A 14472-nucleotide genomic window follows, 5' to 3' on the forward strand; every position below is an offset into this window, starting at 1 on the left:
AAATATCCAGATTTCTCTCGTAGGTGGGTTCATTCTCAGGATTGTAGAGATTCCCTCTTGGGACACTTTCCTTGCTCCTTTCTCAATGTGATATCACAGATATGGAACTTCCCAACTGTAGCTGTTCTCTGCCAAATAGCTCAACAAGGCAGTGCTGTTATCGATACCACCAGTAGGTAGTCAGCATATTGGACAACAACCGAGTTGCATGGCAGCTGTAGGGTCTCCAGATTTGTGTTTAGCATCTAGTTGAAGATTGAGGAGATCTCTGTAGACACTTGTGACCAGAGTTTCCCCTAAAAATCAAAAGACGCAAAGGAACTGACCATCCTCATTCAGAGGAATTGAAGAGAATGCTTGGCACAAATCAATGACGTAGAACCATTCAGCATCACATGGAATTCGAAAAAGTATTAAAGAGGGATTTGGTATCAAGGAACAAAATGAAATAACAATTTGAAATCATCTTTTGTAGGTCCTGCATAATCCTCCACTTTTTTCTTGGTTTCTGCAAGCCTATCACAGGTGAGTTGCAGGAAATCGCAAATATTTATTTGAGAATGCCGTTGTCTAGCGTGATTTTGATTACAGGAGTTGTTTCAGCCACTGCCTCAGGTCTGAAGCTATATTTGGGGTGTTTGTTGATACTGTCCTTCAGTCTTCATCTTGATTCTCACTGGTTCAACATTCTTGACCAGACCAATGTCTTTACTCCCTCTTTCACCAAATCTTTTAAATTCAGAGGTATTCTCTTGTTAGCATTGCTAATTTGAAGTCTACATCCTCATCATATACCTGAAAATCAACATCGCCTGGAGTGTAATAGATCACACAATTTAGTAAATCCCGCCCAACAGATTTACTTTACTTAAGACACATATTACAAATGTATAGTCCTCTTCAAGAGGCCCTATTTTCACGGGGACTTTAGTTGAAACTGGGTGCGTGTTTTGCTTGCTTGCAATTATTACAACTTGCACTTTTTTCCCAAGAGGGGTATGTCTGGGAACTCTACCTAGTCTAACATTATTGTGAGATTGCCGAGACTAAGGCTAAGAGTATCTTTTCACTGGTCACATCATTAACCGAGGCCACCAGTGAATCAGTCATTCGGTCAAATAAACAATGTGAGGACCTGGCTGAATATTTTATATCGAAGGTGGAAAAGATCTATAAGGCCTTTCCGGTGGTCGCACAACCATTAGAGCTGGTGCGGCTGTCTTCCGCCTCGCTGAACATGATTCCATCGATATCCAACTCAAATGTAGAAGCACTCTGAATTAAAATTAAATCTGGTTCCCCTTTGGATCCCCTGAAACCAGCCCATTCCCTTAAACTGCTTCCAATAATTTTGCAGCCGTTGGGACAAGTTTTGAATGCATCCATTGCCGTCGGCTCAGTTCCTGTTTCTTGGAAACAAGCTAAAGTTTTACCATTGTTGAAGAAACCGAATTTAGATCCTGCTAGTGTTGAGAGCTATAGACCTATTTCAAAACTTCCTTGGGCAGCAAAGATTTTGGAAGCACACATCAACGCCACCCTATCTGAGTTCCTATCCTCCAATAACATTTTTGATCCCTCGCAAAATGGATTTAGTCCTGGCCACAGTACAGAGTCGGCATTGTTGGCGGTGACTGAACATCTCTGGGCTGCCCTCGATGGCAGCACCACATCTGCATTGTTATTGCTTGTTTTGAGTGCCGCCTTGATACGGTGTCCCACTCTATTCTTTTGCGACGCCTGGAAGAGGTGGGGATCCAGGGATTGGCTTTGAGTTGGTTGACCTCTTTTTTGGAGGAGCGATCGTTCCAAGTGGATATGCCTCCTTTCTCTTTGAACATCTTTAAGGTTAGACAAGGTGTGCCGCAGGGCTCGGCCTTGAGCCCCCTGCTCTTCAACATTTATGTTATGCCACTGGCATTGCTTGCGAAGAGCATGAATCTGACCTTAGTATCATATGCAGATGATACGCAGCGGGTGGTAGCTCTATCTAGCACCAATGTCTGTGATACTGCCCCAGCTGCAGCGTATTTTCAAAACAGCCTAGCTTTAGTGGTGAACTGGCTGTCAGCTGATTTGCCTGCAACTAAATGCATCTAAAACTGAAGTTTTGATAGTGGGCAAAGATAGAGACTCTTGGGGCGACCTTTGGTGGCCTACGAATCTTGGTGCTGCCCCTATTCCAAAGATGCTAGTGAAGAATTTAGGGGTTTGATTAGATGAAACACTCAGCTATCAAATCCAAACCAAGAAAGTGGCAGGAACATGCTTTGGACTATTGCGGAAGGTCAAACCGATTTTCAGATTTTTTGATGCTTCCACCTGTCAAATCATTGTCCAGGCGACAATCTTGTCACGCCTGGACTATGGATCGGTTCTGTACCTGGGATCCAATAAGTCAGAGATTAATCGGCTCCAGAGGGTCCAGAACTTGTTGGCCAAAACACTTTTGGGATTACCGAGATCCAGTTCCGCCACGAGTGCCCTACGGTGCTTAAATTGGCTTCCTATGCAAAAGCGTATTGAGTTTAAGGCCCTTTGTGTGGTGTTTAAAGCTTGGAGGTTGGCTTCTCCTGAAATTTTGAAAGACTTAGTCACGCCCTATGAGCCCACACGTCACCTCCATTCCTCTGGCCATAACTTGCTGTTAGTACATTGGATAAAGAAAACTAGGGCTGGAGGTAGAGCTTTTAGGTTTAAGGCTGCTAAACTTTGGAACTCTTTGCCATCTCATATCCGTAGTATCAGCAGCTACCTACCTTTTAGGAAGGCTATTAAGACCTATTTGTTTCCTAGGGATTAGGTTGCAAGTAGTTCATCTGAGCAGTGGTTATGTATACTTTTGGTTAAGCGCCGGGACACCCCCTTGCTGGGGTAGCTGTAGCGCTATATAAATTATCTAACATAACATAACATAACATTATGGCTGGTAGCTCCAGTATCAATCAAGAATAATATGGGCTGGCCATTCAATCAATCAATCAATCAATCAATCAATCAAGGCATTTGTATAGCGTGCTACTCACCCGGAAGGATCTCAAGGCGCTGGGGGCGAGATGTCCGTTACTGCTCGAAAAGCCAGGTCTTGAGTTGCTTCCTGAAGGAGAGATGGTCCTGGGTTAGCCGAAGGTGGATGGGGAGGGAGTTCCATGTCTTGGCTGCCAGGTAGGAGAAGGAACTTCCTCCGGCGGTGGCTCTGTGGATGCGTGGAACGGCGGCATGGGCGAGGTTGGTCGATCGTAGCTGGTGGGTGGGCGTGTAGAAGGTCAGGCGGTTGTTGAGGCACTTGGGGCCCAGGTCGTGGAGGGCCTTGTGTGCGTGGGTGAGGAGTCTGAACGTGATCCTCTTGCTAACGGGGAGCCAGTGCAGGTCTTTCATATGTGGCTGTGTCGGGGATGTCCAGGATGAGTCGTGAGGAGGCGTTCTGGATGCGTTGGAGTCTTTTCTGAAGTTTGGCGGTGGTTCCGGCGTAGAGGGTGTTTCCGTAGTTTAGAGGGCTGGTGACGAGTGCCTGGGTGATCGTCTTCCTGGTTTTGGTGGTGATCCATCAGAAGATCTTTCGGAGCATGCGCAGGGTGTTGAAGCACGATGATGAGATGGCATTGACTTGTCTCGTCATCGAGAGGGAGGAGTCCAGGATGAAGCTCAGGTTGCGTGCATGGTCCGTTGGCTTGGGAGTGGTGCCCAGGGCAGGGGGCCACCAGGAGTCGTCCCAGGCGGAGGGCGATGGCTCCACGATGAGGACTTCCGTTTTGTCTGAGTTCCGTTTCAGGCGTCACATGTCCATCAACATATGGCCCACTATGGTCAACCTCTAGAAGTGCGCTAAGTATGTTATCCTTCTCCCCTCTCAGGGATCGTCCTTGTGATTTATCAGTGTCCAGTTCAATAGGGCTGTCAAAAAAAACTGGAAATGTTAGAGATTATCAGCATACTTAAAAGGCTTCTGTTTAACCTATTGATTAAGATTCAAATTATAGTCCGGGCTGGTCATGTTCTGTTGCATCATTGAGGCCTGAGGCATATTGGCATTATATGACCTTTGAACTTGTATATTCTTGCATAGCATTCATTTTGGGCATTAAACAACATTTAGCAATCGATTTGGCTTGAATCTTCATTCTCTTTTTCAGTGTCCCACCTTTTTACAAATATGCCAAGCAGTAGTCTTTCCAACATGTTTATATCCACCCATGCATTCTGGTCAACCACCATTCCGTGACCTCTACCTTGCAAGCCAGAATTCCTTGTATGCAAAATCTGACTTTCATCTTGGTAACCAACTACCTTCATTCCTGCACCAGCTCCAAGTATAGAATTTAATTCTGTACTCTTCCTATATGGACCATTCTGACATCCACTATGTGGCAATTTAGTCTGCCAACATTTATTTCTCCTTCGTCTCTTTTGTGTTTGCCTCCAAATCATCACTGCACTTTTCTGCATAGGTTAAAATTTATTCCAAAGACTTTGACTGCCAGCAAATCACATTCAGCTTTATAAGGGAGCTAATTTCTGGGGACAACCCACGTATGAACAATTACAAGAAACCACTAAGATTTTCCCAGTCTGGGTTTTCAATGTAATTGTGCTGACTGAAAATTTGATTGAACCTCTCATAATACGCACGTACAGACTTTTTTAACTTTTGGATACTACTGGTTATTTTAAGTCAATCAACATCTTTACGTTGAACTTTCATTTTCTGCCAAGAAATCTACTGTTCATACCTGTCCATAACAGAGGGAGAAAGCACATGACTGTGAGCTTCTCTTGGCGGCTCAGCATATGGCCAACCTATTGCCACCTTGCGTTTTACCCCCAAATCTGTTTTGATCAACATGTCAAGGAGGGTATTTAAGTACTCCTAAAACACTTCAGAAATTTTCGAAAATCTCTCCATTTCCGTGTTCCCTTGGTCGAGGTTCTTCAGAAACTGATTTGTAAATGTGGAAACATAACCAAGACTCCAAAGCTCGTGAACTTATCAACCTTTAGGCAATTATCCCAACACATTTTCTCTGACCTCCGTATTGCCTTTACTAGTTTCCCTGTTCCATCCCACATGCGTCTTCTTTGTTCTTCTGTTTCCTTATCTTTCTGGATCAGTCTTTGTGATTTGGGGTACATATGGCCTACTCGTTCTTTAACGAGCATTTCAAACTCAGGATTCTCATATTCTTTAAAGTCTCCTCAGTCATAAGCATTCTGAATTTCTTCCTTAAATCCTGACTTTTACTAAAATCGATTCCAAACTCTGTAGCCAACTCTTGCAATCTTTGTGAGTTGCTCAAGCACGTCTTGCAGCATCCCTACTCATTATTAAAACTATTTTTCATTGTGCCCATCTATCAATCCAAACTCAAAACTTCCCTTTGCAAGTTCCTCCAATTCTTCTCTTAATCTGAAAACATCTAACTCTATAGGAGGCATCTCCAGTTCTTGAATTTATGACTTTGGATCTACCTCATCTACGACAATTGGCACATTTATAGGGGGTACCATCCTCTATGAAATTTATGCTCCCAAATCTAGTGAAACAACAGAATCAGATGTGCTAGTGATTGTGGTGGCAAAAGCTTCGCCTGGGTTTTTAATGATAACAATAGCACTAGTGGCTCTCAATAATTGATCAGGGGTGGTATGGGGTAAACTTCTGTCTGGGGAACTCTTCTTAGGCATGCTTACACCTGTACCCACATTTGCTTATACTCCTACAGCTCATTTTAGAGGCTGCTGGTTTCCTGTAGCCTGATGAAGTCCTAAACTCCATCAAAGTTTAATTTAATTTTTGATTTGTCCTTAGAATTATCTTTCCTTTCAACTGTTTCTTTTAATTTTTGATTTTTTTTGTATTTTCCTCAAATTTGTCTTTTCCTAAAATTGATTTGTCATGATTTGGTTTCCTCCAATGTGTTTTTTTAGTTTTTGTTTATCATTAATTCACACACATCAATGTAAATTGGGTCAGGGCAAATTTTGAGACTCAGGGCAAATGTTAAATACTCTAAGCCTCAATTGGAACCATGTTCTCCTACAAAATTTTGATGGTTGTTTTACCTTAATCAAATTCAGGGTCTTTAAAGTGCTCTCTGATTAGCTGAGATCCAAAGCTAAGGCTTGTCTTCAAACCAAATACAATTAAGAATGTAAAACAAATTAGGCTCCATAAGGATGGAAGATAAGCTGCTCTCTATCTACCTCGTGGAGCCTAAAGTACTTCATGTTATTTATCATTTATTTTATTTCAAGAAGTTTTTATTGGAGATATTCAGCAAATGACAATAAAGAAGGAGTTAGATGTGAGAAATGTACAAGCGCTCCACAGCTGACAATTTTTGCAACTGAAAAAACGCATTTGTATTTAAAAAATAAGCACTGTACAATTGCATGGAGCCAAAACAAGGTATACACCGAAGATGGTCAAATATAGAGGTTGAGCCTCATAGAGAGGAAATGGAAAGTGAGAATAGGAAAATAGGAGAAAAGGGAACAGAAGTGGAAAGAGAAGTTGGACGATAGTGTGTCTTGAGAGTAAAAAAATAAGAAACAATAAAAGAATGAAGAATTAAGCATCTAAACTGTGGACATGAATTATTCAAGGAGGTTTAATGTTTTCCAGGTACAAATCCTGTTTAGACCACAATAAGCAGGACAATTTATTGTGAAAAACAAAATAGTGTAAACTGTTGTCTGCATTTCTCGTGAAAGAAACCCAAACCACCATGTATGGCAAAAGATGCTGTTGTCATTTTTCCAGTTGGTTAGGGTGGTTTGAACACCGATAGTAAGTAAAATATCGATCAAAAAGCAGTCTAAACTGTTTATTGAGACTAATAGTGGAACATCTGACCAGAATAGGAGTCTTATTGCAACAATTAAGTAATTTAGGGCCTGATGTCAAAAATAATATTAAGGGTGGTCCCACTTTCTCTCCTTTAAGGGTTAACATGTTTGCAATAAAGGAGAAGCCGATCAAGCTCACCTGAGGGGTAATCACAATGCCAGCAAACATATGCTTCTGATAAGCCATTTGTGCAGGAGGCCAACAAGATATAAGAGCAGTCTTATATTTACATTGAAGGATTAGGGGAGATATTTCGTGATAGTTAAGATGATGATAGCCCCGCAAATTAACTTTTTCTTAAGAGCTTTACGTTATTTTATTTAATTTTTTTACATGCCTCCGTTGCTGATCTTGATTTATCAGAGATCGCTTTATGGTCCCTGAATTTGCACAAAGCAAAGCATTCAATCACCCCTAGTCTTAGATAGTGCTGCCACTTGGTCAGCATTTTGTCAACATGACTGGTATCTGCATGTCAAAGTTAGTTTAAATATTGGAAAAAGAGAAAAAGCTGGTATTTTTTCTCCTATGAAGAACTAATGTATAACAGCTAATATAAGAGGCAATCATTTCAAATATAATTACAAACTGTCTAACCTATTACTACCTGATTATTGGGTCAATTAGAGGCCAGGTTCCCATGTTAGACATGAATACAAAGGATGTTGTTCAAACTCTTATTCAAGTACCAGCTCTTGAACCTCAGTTTCAGGGAGGTTCAGGAGCTGGTACTTGAACAAGAAAGCATGTACAAATAACTGTTATTTTATCTGAGAAAATTGTAAACTCTAGTCTTAAAATAAGTATAAATGATCACCATAATACCATTCAATGGCCAGCCTATTGAAGTACTGTCATATTTTTCACTTGAAGGTCATCCGCAAAGGCGAGGTAAGCTGCTGTTGGATTTGTACTCCTTGCAAAGAGAACGAATATGTACAGGATGAATTTACCTGCAAAGCCTGTGACCTGGGATGGTGGCCAACTCTTGAGTTGACAGGTAAGATGAAGTCTATTCTATGAGCATGTTCAATCCTTAGCAAAGCAGTAAGAAGCAGTGGGTAACAATATTCAGGCCCCTGACGTGGCAGTTGGAAACTCCAAATTGTACACACATATTCTTGATTCTGAGCGGGTTGGTGAATTGTGATCCCTGTTAAACCAGGAATTTGTAGAAAGATCTTGGTTTATATTTGTGTAGTGAACACTATCCATCTGAATTGTTCCCTTGACAAATCTTGGCAGGTTGAACCTGAGGAAATTTGGCAGCAAAAATGTGCAGAGACACTCCAAAATGAGTTAAGCACCTCTTGTGCAAGTAATTCCTCATGTCACCCTAGCAAACCCCTAATGAGAGGTATTTCTGACACCCTGGGGATTCACTATTTACCTGGTGTGGTGAATACCCCCCAATTTTTACAAGTTCAGAGTGAGTGTCATAGGGAGTTTGTGCCCATATCTTCAAATGCAACGAGATGTCCTATTGCCACCAGTGACATTTTCCAAGATTCACTGTATAGATCTATGGAAGATTCCGTCCCTTCTTAGTGATTGGTGGTCAGACTTCCTCTTCAGACTGCAAGTAAAATCAGTCTGATCTACCGGACACCAGGTCTATTGATGTTATTTTTTCCGATCGGCATCCTGGCACTACTGGCCAGAGGTAGCCGGTGCCCCTTGCTCACAAGTGACCCTGTGCTTATGCTTCAATGGCAAAGAATGGGCGGTCAGTACACAGCTGTTTTGGGATGCTGCAAGCATCTTTCGTTTTTTTTATATATGACCAGCCAACTAAGCTACCCTTTGCCCATTGGTTTATATATGACCAGCCAACTAAGCTACCCTTTGCCCATTGTTTTATATATGACCAGCCAACTAAGCTACCCTTTGCCCATTGTTTTCCTTATTTACCCAGTTAGTACTCCCAGTATGAATAGTCTAGTATTTCTTTCTGCTCACTAGATCTTCGCTAGGCTTGATCTTTGAACATCCATCTGCCACTGAAAAAGGAATAAAGGAAAAATATATAAAAACCCATCGGAAAAACCTTGTCTTTTTGTGTTGGGTGCAGTGACATCGATATCCTAATCCTCTCTTGAAACATCCAGTTGTTTAAGTCTAATGCAAGAAAATCAATGGACAGGACTGTGCATAATGACAATCATATTCCCTCCTCCTCATTTACTTAAAATCACAATTACTTGTGCAGAATATCTATTAAGAAACAGGAATCTATTGATAAAATTCAGTTTGACATACAAATGTCCACCATACCACAACAAGTAGTTTGCTTTCTGAGGATTCCTTTATGCTGTAAATCTGAAATATTGTACTTCTAAACCTGCTGTCCTGAAGCTTAAGGCCTCATTAGAAATTCCTCATAAGTTGTTGCACACTTGGTAAATACCAATAATACTGTGCAAGGTAATTTGGGAAGCACAATCTGCACTTCATTTTGAGTTTCAGGTGTCAGGTGTAAGGTAGAACACACTAATAACACGTTTTCTGAGATTCACTGAACTGAGAATTTGTGCAAATTGCCTGCATAATTAGCACCAGGCTATGTCCAAATGATGCAGGGAAAGGCTGGATGTACTATTCCCACTCCCAATGAGAACAATGTACTAAGAGGTAGCATTTTAAATTGTAAATAAACACTAATACTACCTAATGAATATTATTTAGGTCGGTCACAGTTTAGAACCTCCTATGATTAGTCACAAATGCAGGGATGGAGGCATTTACATTTATTTTTCCAAACTGAATATATTGTCCATTCATCGAACAGTAGTTCATTTTTTTAAATGCTCCCTTTCTGGCATGATTCTCATGCTTCCCTTTCCAAAATGATTTCTGTATTTACTATGTGATTGTGAATCAGTTAACACCTCAACAATGGGTTGGTAAGTGCTCAATCCTTTACAACCGCAAATATAACCACAACCCATTGATAGATCCTTTCCGAATTACCAATAGGCAGAGGAGGCCCCTTTCCCACCCCTATGAATTTTTAATGCGGAACCGATTACAAAAGCCTTTTACAAGTTGAAAAGATTTTAGTAACTCAAAAAAGGACTTTTGTACATTGTGAAAAGCTTTTAGTGTGGTTGCAGACCGTGTGATTTTACAAAGTACACTGTTGGCAGTCACAACATGGCCTTGTACATCTGGACATAAAACCCCTGATGTGCGAGTGAAATATGCGAGCCACTGAGAATAAAGGTTTTAGTGAACAATCGACCCACTACAATTTAGCTAATGCTACTGTAATCATTTAGCTAATAGTCTAGTCTTCATGATAAGCAGAGGAGTGATTACCTTCTCCATCCTCCCCTCAGAGACTCAGTCATTGTTGATGCGGAGCAGCTTTTCTACCTTCTTCCCAGAATTAAAAGGACTGATGCCACGTTCAGAGCTTTATAGGTTATTATTGGAAAACGTGTTAGGAATCAAATATGAGGCATTGTGTGTACTGTAAGAACCCTTTGTGGAGATTCCACATAAAAAAACTGTAATAAATGGGAATGAAAAACTGTGCAATCAATCCTATAATTGAATATATTTTCAATTGGAATACTTTGAAGACTAAAGGTTAGACAACATTAATCCAATTTACACAGACAGTGAGTTTCTATATACTGAATCAATCAGAGCAATTTCAGTTGTGTAGTCCTCTTCCAATTCATCAAAGAGGAAAATATATTGAAAAGCCAATATAACAGAAGTTACAAATTCAATGGATAAACACATGCCAGTAGAATACTGCAATGGACAGTAAGAATGGCTGCATTAGGGATATGTGACATATATTTGTGTGAAGGAATGGAAAAACATTGGTAAAAAGTGAGATGGGATGTATATATTTGTAAAGGAATAAGGGCCCCTTAAGAGGAGAGTGTCAAACAATCGAATATACATAGAGATACAATGAGGCCTTTGTATGTGATCCAAATGGAACAACCATATATATTTATTAAATTCGAATAGACAACAATGATGTGGGAAAACAAACACAGGGATGTCACACAAGACTTCTAAACTCACGCATATAAGGGAGACAAAATAAAGCACAGTGGTTTAGTTACAAACAATCAGTACAAATGCTCATATATACAACAATTAACAATTTTCACAATTGAGTCATGATACCATAGTCCACAACGTTTCAATCCATAGTAAGATATTAGGATCATCATCAGGACATACACAGTTATGCCTGAGAAAGGGTTATGACATATATAACCCAGTGCCAGTGTTCATAAAAGAGAATGGGGTCCTGCAATGCTGGAGACAATGTTGTCTTGGAAAAGATAGGACCGAATCGAAATAGCCAGTTGTGGAGCCTGACCACTCGAAGGTTAGAGGGGCCCACTGCTGTCTGAAAGGATTCCCTGGGGAACAAAGGAGGGAGACCTCAATAGGGAAGATGAAGGTGCTGGCTGGGTTGGGAGAGCTCTGAAAAGGGTACCAGGAGAGATCAGCACGTGTGGATATGAGAGAACTCGATCCACTACGATGAATCAGGGCCAAAAATGGCTGCATTAGGGATATGTGACAGCAAAATGCTGCACCCTGCTTACCAGTGATTTGACATTCATCATTATGACCTTTTCATTATGGCAGACCAGCACGTGCATTTTACAGCTAACTGATAATTTGTAAAATATTCTGCCAATGCCATGTTATGGATGCTGTATGAGAAAAATGGTTTACTTCACAATATATTCTTCTCACCAGTGAGAAAGTGAGGGAAATCTTTACTGAGTATTTCAATGATTAAACCAGTGAGCAAGCAAGTGAATGAGTTAACCCATCCTCTTCACAAGAGTTGTAATGTAGTTCCTATATCCCTGAAAGGCCCTACCCATTGGAATAATATACACTATAGTTTTGACATAGGACTGAGGTCAGTATGTCTCTATCGAGTACATTAAACTTAATTACTTGTATGTGCCAGCTAACTCAGAGGTCACTAGAAACTTCTTAAATGAACAAGGAGGGATTTGTTTCTGACAACTGCATAAACATGACAACTTTGTTTCCCTTTAGAACCGGAACAGTCTCAGAATCGTGGAAACAATAGATAACAGTTTCACTCAGACAATCTTGCATGCTTAGTTTCTACAGAGTTGCACAGAAAAAGAGAGACAGGTGTTTCATTAAAAGGGTTTATTGAACAGTCTTATTTCTCATGCAAGAGATATGAACTGCTACAATCGAAAGACAGAATGTGAAGTATAATACTTACAGCGTTAGCAGTAAGATAAAATAATACTGCAATAGCATGGTCTGTAGCTATGACATACATAAAAATACATACATAAATAACACAGGCTAAAATACTCAAATGGTGCTTCTAAAATAATCCTACCCCAGTCTACCTAACTAACTTAAGTGTAGTACGAGGGAAGAAGTAGGTGTTGTTTAGCTAGTGTCTAGTTTAGTTTAAGTTTAGTTTTGCCAAGAGTTGCCAAAAGTTTCTCTAGATTCTAGTCTGCTCCATCCCTTAGAATGAGAGAGGTTGGAATCTCTTTTCAGGGACTCAATCTCTAATACACTGCAAGGGGAGTCAGAAACACTGGAGCTGTATTCTCTGCGAAGAAGATGACAGCATCTGGTCAGTGCATCTGTTGGGGACTTGACTTCCTTCCGAACTTGCTGTGGCGAGCCGCGTCGTGCAAGTAGGTAGCCGAACCGCACCATATTGGTTGCAGCTCTAGCCCTTATATCAGGAAGCAGCCAAGTTGTTGATAGTTTTTGCAACTTGCTTATGGGTATTCCACTGGCTGTTATCTGCTAGTAGTTCCATCTTGAGGCTCCATCCTTTGGACAGTTTTCCATGTTGAATGTCCGCCTGTGTCTCTATGGCAGTGACACAAAACATAGAAACACTTTCTAGCAAACTGCAGTGTTCCACTCACACTCACAAAATGTGGGTAATTAAATTGGGTATATCTGCAAGTCCCTAGCTATCTGGCTGCTTGTTTACCTATCTACCAGAGTTTACACAAATGCACTTTGTGCTTAAGTGCTCCGGTGTCTGACCAGCAAATTACACGAGGGATACTGTACTCTCTACTGTACATTTAAACTAGTATACTGCAATCACAGGGACTACAGTGCCCATATGAAAGATAAAGACTAAATGCAAAATCCTTTAAAAGTCATGCCACTCTGGGGTGACTTGCATTATTCTTCTAATGAGGATTAGAGGATATTTGTATTCCTTATAAAACCCTCCCTTTGAAAGCCTAAATCGTTAGGGCCTTATTTATGAGGCCTTGCGACAGTTTTGCGCTTTTGTTGCGTCACTTTTTGTGACACATCGGCGGCGTAAAACATGCCCCCTGTTGCACCCTATTTACAAAGTGATGCATCTAAGCAGATGCATCATTTTCTAAACCCATGCGCTACATTTTTTTTGCAATTATGCTGACAAATTTAGTGAGAAATTAAACACATGCACATACCATTAGAAATTTGTTGTAAAAATATAATGCGCGCAGTTTACCATAAGGCACTTTCAAAAAGAGCTATAGGTAGTCATATGGGGTAACAGGCACAGAGATTCCTGCTTTTCTTGGAATGAAGTAAGCAGTGCAAACATATGCTGAAGCGAATGCCTCCTTCCTACTAATGAAAAACTGGCACTCTTTTATCTAGTTGCAGTTCTGCTTCTTGACCATCCCTTCGTGCTGGTTGTTTGCTCTGGCAGCAGGCGTTGTGACGACACAACTCAACTATAGTGAATTATTACTATGAACAGCTATGCCGCTTCATAATAACAGGGGACCAGTCAAGTCACATCTATAATGTAATAAGGAAATATGCTCAGGCATCTATAATGAGATTGCAGGATGCCAAGCACTGTAGTGCATGTTTCCAAATATGGTGACTTGTGATAATGTATATTTGCATAGGTTTTTGCTGTGCCATTTTCTGCCTATGGTGAGGGACACTGTGTGCCTATAGCTGAGTGCTCCTGTTTGCTTGACTCTGTGCCGCTATTTTGTATGTGTGCCAGCATGGTGGAGTTTCTTTAATTTTTTCTTGTTTGGTGTTCATTATGACAAATATTGGGAAACACAGCACCAATAAAAATCAAAGTGCTGCACCCACTTGAAGTGTCTTGCAAGTTAGAAATGACGGAACCCTTTTGGCTCCTGGTGGACTCTGTAGGACTGTGATGTAAGTGTTAGAGTGAAATGCACTGAAGGCTGGTTTAGAATGTTGAGTTCACAGTTACATGCAGACGAAAAAAGATGTGCAAAACTAAGCTCGATGTGTGGCGTAGTCATTGGCAGGTAACCAGGATGGAGAAGAAGTGACACCACTGACACACTGGAACTGACAATGCATTTGTCTTGAGTTTGCAAAAAAGACCTGGGATGTTTGATCAAGTTTACAATAAAATACATCCAATCAGCCAACTTTGGCATACAGACTCGAACTGAGGCAGATGCATGTTCGTTCAATTAGCAGCTGCCACATAATACCCAATCAATTGCTATCAAAATCGCCCAAAGCCAGCATTGTTTTTTGTGAGTAACACCTAAATAGCTGAATACTAGGGAGACCACTTACAGGTTATTGTCCTGTGACTATCAGAGTTTATATTTGTTTAG

At 40.8% G+C, this 14472-nt stretch overlaps 1 protein-coding gene across 1 annotated transcript in view; it reads left to right on the forward strand.

Moving 5' to 3' along the window:
* Positions 1 to 14472, forward strand: part of GRM1 (glutamate metabotropic receptor 1) — a 1947075-nt gene that overhangs the window by 1834913 nt on the left and 97690 nt on the right. Inside the window, exon 6 of the mRNA XM_086927421.1 lies at positions 7721 to 7847. Coding sequence (XP_086783547.1) covers positions 7721 to 7847 — 127 coding nt within the window. The remainder of the gene's footprint in view (positions 1 to 7720; positions 7848 to 14472) is intronic.

This window comes from Lissotriton vulgaris, chromosome 6, assembly GCF_964263255.1.
Source record: "Lissotriton vulgaris chromosome 6, aLisVul1.2, whole genome shotgun sequence".
Taxonomy (NCBI): Eukaryota; Metazoa; Chordata; class Amphibia; order Caudata; family Salamandridae; genus Lissotriton; species Lissotriton vulgaris.